Source organism: Mycetomoellerius zeteki, unplaced genomic scaffold (genome assembly GCF_001594055.1).
Source record: "Mycetomoellerius zeteki isolate Tzet28-1 unplaced genomic scaffold, Tzet1.0 scaffold1030, whole genome shotgun sequence".
Lineage (NCBI taxonomy): Eukaryota > Metazoa > Arthropoda > Insecta > Hymenoptera > Formicidae > Mycetomoellerius > Mycetomoellerius zeteki.
This window is the reverse complement of record NW_017255944.1, coordinates 64384-76649: the sequence shown is the minus strand read 5'-3', so window position 1 is coordinate 76649 and position 12266 is coordinate 64384. Positions and strand designations below refer to the sequence as shown.

At 34.2% G+C, this 12266-nt stretch overlaps 2 protein-coding genes across 2 annotated transcripts; both read left to right on the top strand.

The window, feature by feature from the left end:
- The first annotated feature begins 25 nt into the window (after window positions 1–25).
- On the top strand, window positions 26–1069 carry LOC108720831 (uncharacterized). The gene is made up of 4 exons (XM_018445061.1): window positions 26–167; window positions 292–447; window positions 554–790; window positions 908–1069. The coding sequence occupies exons 1-4, from the start codon at window positions 96–98 to the stop codon at window positions 1067–1069; spliced, it is 627 nt and encodes a 208-aa protein (XP_018300563.1). The 5' UTR covers window positions 26–95.
- A 3245-nt stretch (window positions 1070–4314) lies between these two features.
- Window positions 4315–11636, top strand: LOC108720873 (ubiquitin-protein ligase E3C). The gene is made up of 6 exons (XM_018445143.1): window positions 4315–4640; window positions 5506–5955; window positions 6808–7337; window positions 7641–8446; window positions 9302–10570; window positions 10717–11636. The coding sequence occupies exons 2-6, from the start codon at window positions 5543–5545 to the stop codon at window positions 10882–10884; spliced, it is 3186 nt and encodes a 1061-aa protein (XP_018300645.1). The 5' UTR covers window positions 4315–4640; window positions 5506–5542; the 3' UTR covers window positions 10885–11636.
- The last annotated feature ends 630 nt before the right edge of the window (window positions 11637–12266 follow it).

Here is a 12266-nt window from a genome sequence, read left to right as displayed (position 1 = left end):
GTGTATGTATATGCATATAGCTGAAAGATCGGGACTTGGCATTAAATCAACGTTTGATAGATAAGCATAGAGTGAAGCAGAGATATAATACAAAGATGCAAGTCGAGACAGATAAGTTAAACAGAGAATTCAAAATGAGATTGCATCAACAGCGTGAACATCTTCAGGTTAAATTTAACAAATGTTACATATTTATAAAAATAAGAGCAATTGCTCTAATTTTATATACATATAGTATTTCAACCTTTGACATTTTTTAATATTAAAAATTAAATATATTATTATTTTTAGAATCAAGTGAAGAAGAAAGATGAACAGTTACGACGAGTACATCAAATTGTAATCAACAACAATGATACTAATTCTGCAATAGCATCAAAAGACCAAGCTCCAGAATCAATAACGAAAGTAATCAGTCCAGTTAGAGATATCAGAGTATCACGAAAGGTTACCTATTATGCGCAATTATTCTTTCCTCTTAAATATCTTAATTAACTTAAAAATTTTTGTGTATAAAAGTTGGAGAAAAAAAAAGCAATTTTCTTATATGTAGGACGGGATACCCGTTTCAAACCCGAGATATAGACGATCGCAAAGTGCCGACAGATGGATCGATCATAGACCTCAACCTCTTGTACCAGTCGGAACTATATTGCAACCATTGATACAAAGAAGGCGAAGCGTAGCGCAACTTACTTCACCAAAAGAGATTACGGATGGCGCATCTAGATATTGTCTTGTCGCACAAGAGCATGATACGGACGGAGAACTTGAAACAAAATTATATAAGGTTTCGTAATTTGTATATTATATGTGTAAAAAAATTACATATTTTTTATATGAATAGAAAATATTGATGCAATCTTAATGAATATACAAGTTTTACTTTCTTTTTTCTATCAAACAGGGCGATATATTGCCAACAAGTGGTGGTGGAGCGCAAGTAATATTTAACGATATGGAATGTTTGAAACAATCATCCCCGAAAGCAAGGAAACGTACTGGACAAGAGGAGGGAATAGACCAAGATATTTCTACATTGACAGAAACGAAACGACCACGAGTATAATAATACTTTCATAATTAAATATATCGTAATTTATATCGAGAATGTTGGAGAAATAAAACGTGATATATATTTGATGTATATACATCTATTTTATTCAAACCGCATTGCGGTTTAATCAAAGACTATAATCTTTGTATGATGTAATCTTTATATCACAATTATTTTTACAAGATCCGAGATAAACCATTTGTATATCTAATATTCGTACGGGATAGTTATTGCTGAAATATACAACAATATATGGATATTGTTACACATTGATATATACAGGGTATTCGATAAAGACCGTAACAACGCTTAAGGGTAGATTTCTGAGACATTTTGAAACGAAAATTCTAATACCAAAATGTCGAGGTTTTAATAATGTTATCGAATCATACCGTATAAAGTTCGCGCGTTCAGGTGATACAACGGAAAACCCAATCGCATCTAAGCACGCGAACTTTAGACGGTATTCTTCGCTAACTTTGGATGCCTTCTAACAAGACACATGACACGGTGTGACATGGTGCATTATTACATCCCTGTTGTTCGCCAATGTTAAAAAAGGATGAGATGATCACTGTGTTGTATTGAGTCGCTTGTTGGAAGGCACTCTTTAAGTACTTATGGTCGCAGCACAGACTTCCATGGAATGGGAGGAAAGAAAAGCTTCTGATTAGTTGATTCGTTTATGCACTATGCGTTATGTAAAAGTCTGTGCTGCGGCCTTTATAATTCAAAAACTATAGATCTACGAGGAGGCTCTTGAGATTGATCAGCGCTAATTGCGTATTCCGCAAATTCCGCTCCATGGGACATAGGAAAACACACTTTAGCGGAACGGAATGGACGGAATGAAGCCACTACCAATCATGAGCGTTCCACCAATTCCGCATTGTGCCAATTACTTTAGGCTGCGTTCGGAAATATCACCCGAGTGCCTCCGTGTATCGTTTTATCCTTGTTGTTCACCCAATGTTAAATAAAGATAAGAAGGATTCTGTTCCGATAGCTGTGTCGAAAATTTTCTTTTTAGTTACAAGATTGGTAGCGCTATAACTCAGCTGTGTTCCGTAATGCGGGGTTTACAATAGAAGTCGTAACGGTTATAGGGTTTTAAATCGTAGAAAATTGACCAATCACAGTCGATTATTCTTTTCATATTCGACTGTGATTGGTCGATTTTCTACGATTTAAAACCCTATGACCGTTACGACTATTTACTTCATCCTATATTCGATCAAAGCGGATCTTAATATTAAATACATAATTCTTTGTGAATTTATAACGTTTCTGATTCTACATATTGCATGACCGAATATAGGATCCTTTATTTAATTAAATTTATTCTCATCAGTCCAATATTCGCTTCATATTGCAGTTACATTACCTAATCATACAGGTACTGCAACATACGGTTTAGTATTCATGCTAGGTGGTTTGAGGTCGAGATGGAAGCAAATTGTTTATTATTTTACGGGGAATAGTTTTGATGGAGCTGTTTTGAAACCAATTATTTTTCAGATTCTACATAAGGCAAAATCAATCAATTTAAATGTAAATAGTAAATTACATCCGACATGGGAGCGTGTAATTTGGGATTGTGGCGGGAATTGGGAATAACAGCGGGACGGCATTCACAAACAATAAGTAAAATTCAGCATCCATGTGATCCTAACTGACAATTGTATATTATAGCTGATGCAGCACATCTTAAAAATGTTAAAGAGTATCTATTAAATAATAAATTTATTACAATTCCTGTTATGCTGCAAGAAAAATATAAGTTGCCTACAAATATAGTATATGCTAATCATCTAGTAGAATTACTCGATAAACAAGAAGATTTAGACTTTTTATTAACGTCAAAATTACGTAAATCTGACATAAACTCTAAAAATCAATATCTAAAAAATGCGAGTAAATGTAGCAAAAAATGTTTTAAGTACAAATGTTAGTAGTGCCTTAGAATTTTTAGCAGATGAGAATAACAACCCTCATTATTTGACATGATTTATAAAGGTAGCTAAATGGTTTAAATTAATAACTTCGAGACATTGCTCTGTAGTTCTTGGAAAATTATGCATAGAAAAATTCAATGAAAGTATTTCTTTCTTATATGAATTTATTGATCTTTTTAAAGATATAAGGGTTGGTAATGAGGGATACTTCAAACTTGTACAAAAGGGAATGATTATTACTACCACATCCATTTTAGAGCTTACTAATTATCTGTTAGAAGAGAAAGGATTTGAATTTGTTTTAACCGGCCGTATGACTCAAGATTGTGCAGAAAATCTCTTTTTTGTAGTCAGAAGTAAGAATCCTGTTCCTAACGCGTTACAATTTAAAAATTATTTGAAATTTCTGTTTCTCTGTATATGTCTGTAACATGTTCTACAAAATAATTATGAAGAACATGATAGAGATTATTTAACGGATTTTTTAGACGTTCTAGCTCCAAAAAAGAAAAAAGTTTCAGATAGAAATATAAATATTGATGCAATAAATATAAACTTGGAAAGCATTCCTACTTTTAAAAATACTGAAATGAATATACTCGTATTATATAATATTGCTGGTTACATAATTCACAGCTTACAAAAAACTTCTAAGTTATGTAAAGAATGCATTCGTTCTGTTCGTAATACAAAAAATAAAATGTTTTATTCGAAATTAGTACAAATACGATGTTTCAAAAAAGATGCTTTATTTTATTTAAATCAAGCAACATTTAATGTATTTTTGCAAATGGAACGTATATTCCGAGAATGTGAGAAGCAAAAAATATTCACAACAGATATAAATATAAAAATATTGGAAAATTTTTCATTCGTTCGTTATATACAGTATGAGTTATCTAAGTGTTATAATCTTAAAATGAAAATTTTTACAAGGTTTGCTGTTTTTACGTGTAAGATAGCGTGTAAGAAACATAAAGAATAAAAGAAACGCTATTTTGATGGCTATGCATAGTATTACTAAATAAATTTATTAGTATTACTAAATAAATTAATTTTTTTATAAAAAGTGTATCTTTTATTTGAAACACCATGTTTTAGAATTTAAATTTGACGCCATGACTATTTCCGGTTTTTGCTGAAAAATGTCGGCACCAATAAAAATTGGAAACGTTATTTCGCGACTCTGATTAGAGGATCTCTATCGCTGAAGGGTCGAAACATGGCGAGTTTCAATGACTAGACGTGTACGGACTACGGACTTACGGAGTAGCTACCATACACACATTCCTGACTTCCCATCGCAAGTCATTGTCTCTGCCCGGCGATGGACCGTGGAGAATCGACGGAGTGTCGTAGAATATCGCGGATCCGTCGTCGCGGCATCCGTTAAGATCAAGAACGTTGCGTCGAGAATCTTCCTTCGGTCGTGTTTAACCTTCGAACAGCAACCAAAGTTTGAAAATTGACGAAACTTTCGTACGTGCTCTGAGAGGACTTTACGCTGAAGAGGGGGAATATGAGAATCTTAATTACAGAAAATGTCCCGTCAATTTCTTTCAAGGGAATAAACATAGCTCAGTTGCCTCTGTAATTGTTAGGAGTGTTACCTTTAATTTGCCCTGAAGGTAAGTTTTGAGTTTTACCAAGCATGATTAAGCAGGACCTTTAAATTGTAGTATATTTAACAGAATAATAATTATATATAACGTTAGATACATTTTGTGTTATTAATATAATAAGCAAAACATTTAATCAAATTAAAGTGTCGAGAACAGTTTGCTCCTATGTATTAAATGATAAGACTTATCAAATTATATATGTAAAATGTTTTAGGCTGTAAGGAATTAAATGGAATACAATAAAAATACCAATACAAGATAACATTGGATAGATAAGTGTATATTAAAAATTTATTTATCTACTATTATAAATAACAAAAATGTAAATGTTTCGACTCTACGTTTTGAAGTCTTCTGAGTACTTAAATAATAATTACATGTATCGAGTTAACTACAAAATTATATTATTAAAAAAAATATATAGTAAATTATTATCAAATGGAGTGAGGTGCATAATCAAGTGGTAACTATTTGTCGTAAAAACTAGGTATCTAGAAATAAAATGATAGGTTGTTATTATATAAAATCATAGAGACTTGAGTTATGAAAGTCAACTGTGTACAGTCAAGCGTCAAAATAAAGTTGATTTGTATTAACATTTTTATTGTATTAAAAAATATTTAATGTAATAGCAATAATTTTTTTACACAGAAAGAAGCAAAATTATTTAGAAAAAAAAATATAATCTTCTATAAATCAATATAACATAATATAAGCATAATGTATTTTTTCAAAATTGATTTTTATTTTAAGTATGTAAATGATTGTTTTATGTGAGAGAAAATTATATATTACTATTGCATTTAATATTTTATTTGTTTTATATAATTATTATTATGTATATTAATAATATACTTAATAATTATTTCAGAGATAAATTCAAGGTGTTGGGCAACTGATCATGAATCATGTATAGCTTTGAGGGAGATTATAGGCGCAAGCCACAGCAGAATTTATCAGGTGCTAGCAAACGAGACGAGAAGGCCGTTCTTCTGCAGCACGCACAGCTCGAGAGGCTAAAGAGGGAGCAGCAGCGTAAGAAGCATGATGCTGCGCTAAAAATACAGGCGCACATACGCAGCTTCGTCACCAGGAGACTGGTGTGCGCGGAGAAGAGGAAGGAATTTGATGAAGCAAAACAGGCAGCCGGATGCAGGAACCTGAACCTAGAAGAACTAGTGCCATACCTGCGAAAGTTGTTATTCTTTTATAATCACGCCTCAGACGCTGACAGACTGATATGGATCCTTCAGTACTTTCTGAAGCATCAGATAGAAATTAAATTGAAGTTAAGTTTGTCGCAATGGCTGTGGAGACTGCGGTAAGCTATTAACATAAACATAATATATAGAGAAGGTAGTATTATAGTCAGTGTAGATATAATGGCCTTTCTTAATATCTCCGCTATTAAATGGCAAATTCTAGTGATTACCAGGGTTAGGTGCTAAATTAAAAAGATAAAAGTTAAGTTAAAAAGTTAAAAAGTTAATTAATTTTAACTTAACTTAGTTACATTTTAGACTTTTAATTTTTTAACTTAATTTAGTTACATTTTATCAGTAACTATTAACTTTTAATTTGGTTTTTTTTAAGTCAATCCTCAAATATGATGCGAGAGGATAATGAGTATATAATTTAGTAATTTTATATTGTATAATCGTTACTTGTGAACAAAAATAACCAGATTCTTTAATAAATATGATGAAAGGAAAAATATAAAAAATTATGTAAAATGGTCAAACTTTTTCTTTTTCTTCTTTTTTTTTGGTTGTTTGGACTAAATTTAACTTTTCAATTACTTTTTTTTATTAACTTAACTTTTCATTCAATTAATTTCATTATGGATTAACTTGTATTTTAATTAAGTTAAATTTTCAAGGCTATTAACTTTAACTTAATTTAGTTAAAAAAAAAGTTAATTTATCCAACCCTGGTGATTACTTATGGAATTATTTGATCAACAGCTCGACGTTATACTATGACGCCATAATACTACCTTCTTTTCTATTATATTTAGAGAATAATTATACTAAACAATACCAATAATTATACTAAACAAATGCTTTACATCTCTCTGTTTTGTAACTTTTAACGATACTGTTGTTAAAAGTTATAAAATAGGGGCCTTCTAACGTTTATATATTTATTTTAAATGATACATTGTTCGGTACAGATGGATTCTTCGCATGTGTATGCGATACAATATGGAGACGCTGTCAGATAAAGCATACTCCCCGGCGATACCATTACGAGTTCTAGAGGTATTCACAACGCGAGAGAACACGGAGGAGGTGCTATCCGAACACACTTATCTAGAAAGTATATTTGTCTACCTGATCCAACATAATTACTTCGAGCAATTGAGGAAGCTGCTGGATGAAAAGGTGCCACGGATGGCGAAGGTGACGTCGGTCGCGCCCAACCCGATCTCCAAGTGTTTACTGGACATGATTGAACGACCTATCGACTTGATTTCTTACGCGAATAACAAGGAGAACTCCATGCTCGTGCTGCGGGAACTGTGCGGAAGCGTATTCTCGCCCAGACTGTCCGATCCTATTCGCATGTTTGTTGTGCCTGCATTAGCAGAATTCAAAGACTTTCCATATATCCAGTTAATTGTCTGTATCAATCAATTCCAACTGGTACCTACGATAAACCTGCTTTATTGTGTACTGTCATTGGATTCGTCTAATCAGTTTTGTAAGTTTAAACAAAAAGCTCTATTGATATTATTAGTTTTAATTCTAAAACAGACAAACGGATAAACAAAATATGTTATTCAGTCTTCTTGACAGTCTTCTTAACGTTGAATTATTTATGCATTTGTTAATATTCTTATTCATATTAATTATATTTATGTTCATATTTTTGTATGAGTAATATTTTTTACATTCTATAATGCTGACCAAATATTCGCAATTTAATTTTATTATATTTATATTTTACTAAATTTATATTTTTGATAAATTAACGTTGCAATTTCATACTTCACTGTTTTCGTAGCATGGTGCACATCTGAGGACGCGCTGACAAATTACTTACAAGTGCTCGCGTCTCTGAGTTCGACCATCGTGCCGTTGATGGCCGAACAAAGCGTTTCGGAGCGACAGACAGATAATGATTCAGACAACGAATCAAATGGTAACGTGGCCGATCAGAAACAGGCTGATATCCTGCGGCAGTGCATCGAGATGTTAAACGAGCAGCAGCGCGTAAACGGCATTCTATCGGCGATTGAACAGAGCCAATCGGATCCCCTCGTGCTGCTACAACCACTGTGTCGGTTATGCCATCATCTACTTATCACGAATGAGCTGGCTGTTCAAAAATATAAACTGCTCTATATGCTTGCATTCAAGCCGGTATTTCTTAAACATCTGTGGACCAGCTTAGCGTCAATTCGCCAGACGTCGTTGTTTGGTGGTGGTGCCGCCACATCTCTTCTACAGATTATATCGCGCGGAATCGCTCTTTCAACCGAGGACACCGACAGAATAGTTCCATTACTAGCGGTGTTCTGCTCGTTGTTTAGCCAGTTGATCGCGACATTGCACGACACGGAGTTCTTCCTCGAGCCAACTTCCGTAGAACATATATCCAAGAACCGGCAACAGCATGCAATGCCTTTTACCATCGCGGAGCTGGCAGTGCTGTCTGGTCATTTAAAGGGTGTCTGCTTGGGTCTGGTGGAGCTAGCGTTTCCTGATACTCGACCCATAATGCGCGACAACTACAAAAACGCTGTACTAGGCCTTACGTCCGCTGTTCAGTGCCGACGTGATACACAGATCTGGACGCACTTGTTTAAGGTTTCACCAAGATTCTGATAATTTCTTGAAATCTCTAAAATCTAATGATAATTATTGTTTAACTTTCATGCATCATATGCATTCTTTTTCAAGATTGGCTCAGTTTTCACTCTTTAGAATAAGATTCCATTCTAAAGAATTTAGAGAGCAGATTAACTTACAATATTTTAGTTTAATTTATTCTTTATCCTTTTCTAAGTCTTAGAACTAGAAAAAGATAAAAAGTTAATTAAACCAGATTAAAATTAATTTACATTGGAAAAAAGGCATGAGTGATATAATATCGCTATCATTACATAAATGTTATATATAAGGACTATCTAAACTGACATAACGGACAGAATTTGTAAAAACTTGTCTCAAATTGTCCCAGCTTTTAGCATGATAGATTAGATTTCTAATAGTTATGAAAATATAGCTTAGCATTCATGATCTTGCTCACTTGTATTGTAAAATTTACATATTGATAACTAGACATCGGATTCTTATGCAATTTCATATTTTTTTAGAAAGCAGATTGAAAAGTAGCATCAAAATAGAAATTTGTCTTATTAAAAAAGCATTCTAAAAATGCATATTTATTTGTGCAAATTTGCATATTTTATGCATATCTGCAAAAAATATCTGCATAAAAATCCGATGTCTATTGATAACATTCTAAGATTAACGATTCTCTAATTAATTTATAATTAATCTTTATCTCAAAGAAAATGTTTAAATTTCTGCAAATTTTATTAATTGCGATTAAGAGTTACTATTAGAGTTACTATGATAAATAATGTTATACATAATTATAAAAATCACATTTATTATAAATTTGTTTCTATACTTACGTACATCATAATTTTATTAAAGGTCACGGTGGGTCTTCTACGGCAACTACACACGCGTGATCTCAGACGGCAGTTCTGCCCGGAAGGCCATTGGATCGCATCCAACGTCGTCATTCCCATTGACAAACCGCAGGAATTTGCAATCCGTAGACGCCAGCTACGTGGATATGTGCCCTTCCAGAATCTGAGGGCCTTCACGAGGGAGCAGTTCGAGGAGGGGCCACCGCTGTCGGCGACGGAAGTGCGGACATTAACGCTATTGCGCGAGATACCATTTGTTGTACCGTTCAATAATCGTGTAGTGGTATTCCAGTCGTTAATCTACAAGGACAAAGCGGAACAGCAGGGCGAACTCGCGCACTTCATGCAGGGTCCATCGATACAGATTTCCGTGAGACGAAACTACCTTTACGAAGACGCTTTCGAGAAGTTGTCACCGGAAAACGAACCAGAGCTGCGGTTGAAGATGCGAGTTCAGTTGGTTAATACCGCGGGATTGGAGGAAGCCGGTGTCGATGGTGGCGGTCTATTCAGAGAGTTTTTATCCGAATTATTGAAGACCAGTTTCGACCCTAACCGCGGCTTTTTCAAACTCACCAAGGACAACATGCTGTATCCGAATCCTACGGTGAAATTGCTAGTTGACGATTTCCCGAAACATTATTATTTTATTGGCAGGATCTTGGGAAAGGCACTGTACGAGAATCTGCTAGTGGAGTTGCCGTTCGCCGAGTTCTTCTTGTCGAAGATCGTCGGACGCCAGTCAGACGTGGACGTACATCACCTGGCCTCCCTCGATCCTATTATGTATCGCAGCCTTCTCTATCTGAAGAGTTACAAAGGCGACGTGGCGGATCTCGGATTAGACTTCACCGTGCTCAGCGACGATCTTGGCAAGAGACAGGTCGATGAATTGAAGCCGAAGGGCGTCACCATCTCTGTGACAAATCATAATCGCATTGAGTACATTCATCTGATGGCCGATTATAAACTGAACAAGCAGATACGCGAGCAGTGTTTCGCGTTCAAGCAAGGAATCGGCAGTGTGGTACCGCTCGACTGGTTGCAGATGTTCAACAACAAGGAGCTGCAAGTACTCATTTCAGGCGCGCAGATTCCCGTGGACGTAAACGACTTGATGTTACACACGAATTATACCGGCGGATACGCGCCCGACCATCCGACTATCACTGCCTTCTGGAAGGTTGTCAACGAGTTCAACGATCAGCAGAAGGGCCAACTACTAAAGTTCGTTACCAGCTGTAGTCGCCCTCCTCTCCTGGGATTCAAAGTGCGTTGTAAATATATGTGCGGTTCTACAATTCAGTATCTCGAAACTGAATCTCAGCCTAGAATCTAATTAACAACAATCAGTATAATCATTACGTTACGTTTGTGATATTTTTTTCTCTAACTTTCACGCATTTTTGTTTACAGGAACTCGATCCACCGTTCTGCATCCAGCATGCCGGCACCGTGGATCGTTTGCCGACCTCGAGTACCTGTATGAACTTGCTGAAGCTTCCCGAGTTTCCTGATGAGAAAATCCTGCGCGAGAAACTACTGTACGCGATACAGGCCGGCGCGGGGTTTGAGCTTAGTTAGAGATTTTTTAATTTCACTTCTCTATTGACTCCCATTTGACTCAAACGTGTAAATACAATATGTAAAACTCTGTGAGTACATAAGATGTAATGAGGAGAAAGTACCATGAAGAATTCATTCATGCTGTATTTTACGTGGATTAGCGTTAAGACTTCCTACAAGAACTCTCATGGAGAAACGTGGCGAAGATATTAATATTATTAACAGGAGGGGCCAACTACATATACACCAGGCAGGCCAATTTGAACTCCGGAGCCAAAACAAAAGTCATCGACCTAAAAAAATTCAATGTGAGTAAGATTTCAGGGACTGTAAAATGTTAATAAGCGTCACTCAGATGCGTATCAACACCAATCAACACTTTACAGTCTCTGAAATCTTATACTAAATTTTTTTACGTCGATGGCTTTGCGTTTTGGCTCCGGAGCTTAAATTGGACAGGCTTGATATACACTAACCAAAAGTACCTACCAACGGAGATTATCATTGATGTCACTTTGATGCGCCGTTTGTAAAGAAAAAAATAGACGCAAGACGTTTGCAGTACGAGTGTGTATAACATGTCGGAGAGCATACGGATATTTTTTTGGTTTCAATTTTTCAAACCCTTGGTCTACAATTGTATAAATTATGTATATTTTTATTGTTTTATATTCGCCATGTGATGTGATGTTGTCACAACGACTGCTTTACTTCAATATATGTGAGAATAGATGTATGTATTTATGAGGTATATTGTTAAGTTGTGTAAATAAAATACCTGAAAGCGTTGAAAATGTTTGTCGATATTATTTTAAAAAAGACATTTATAAACGTATATTAATTGATTATTTCATTTGCAATCAAATATTAATTATTAATACATTCTGTATTGATTTTAGTAATATATAATTTGTACATATATACTTTCATTATCTAAACTTGCTTTTCAAATCAATATATGCACCATTAACAAATGTGCTGATCTTTAATTATTATACATATATTAAACAATAAAGATATAAATAATATGATAAGGATTAAAATAAATACATACTTAATATTATTTAAATAAAATTAAAATTGAAATAATGTTCATAAATTTATATTATCGATAATAGAGATTGATTTATTTTATCAATATGGGACAATTATCTCATTTAAATCAATATATTTATTAAGACTGTCATATCCGTACAAGTTTTTCAGTCTATTAAGACCAGTTCCTTAACATTTTACTTAACTATATAAATATTATATTAATATTATTCCATGTTTTATATGATCATTCAAAAAAATGATAATAAATTCTATTTGAATTATTTTAAATTATTGTAATTGCAACCATTCTTATGGTAACATAATTATAGTCATAAATATCAAAAATTCTCTCAATGTATCAT

What these genes read in the sequence shown, in the direction of transcription:
- LOC108720831 (XM_018445061.1), top strand. Translation starts at nt 96, where the DNA reads ATGCAAGTCGAGACAGATAAGTTAAACAGAGAATTCAAAATGAGATTG. An exon ending in AACAGCGTGAACATCTTCAG is followed by an intron (nt 168 to 291) that starts GTTAAATTTAAC and finishes TATTATTTTTAG; the next exon opens with AATCAAGTGAAGAAGAAAGA. An exon ending in TTGAAACAAAATTATATAAG is followed by an intron (nt 791 to 907) that starts GTTTCGTAATTT and finishes TCTATCAAACAG; the next exon opens with GGCGATATATTGCCAACAAG.
- LOC108720873 (XM_018445143.1), top strand. Translation starts at nt 5,543, where the DNA reads ATGTATAGCTTTGAGGGAGATTATAGGCGCAAGCCACAGCAGAATTTA. An exon ending in GGATTCGTCTAATCAGTTTT is followed by an intron (nt 7,338 to 7,640) that starts GTAAGTTTAAAC and finishes CTGTTTTCGTAG; the next exon opens with CATGGTGCACATCTGAGGAC. An exon ending in TCTGGACGCACTTGTTTAAG is followed by an intron (nt 8,447 to 9,301) that starts GTTTCACCAAGA and finishes ATTTTATTAAAG; the next exon opens with GTCACGGTGGGTCTTCTACG.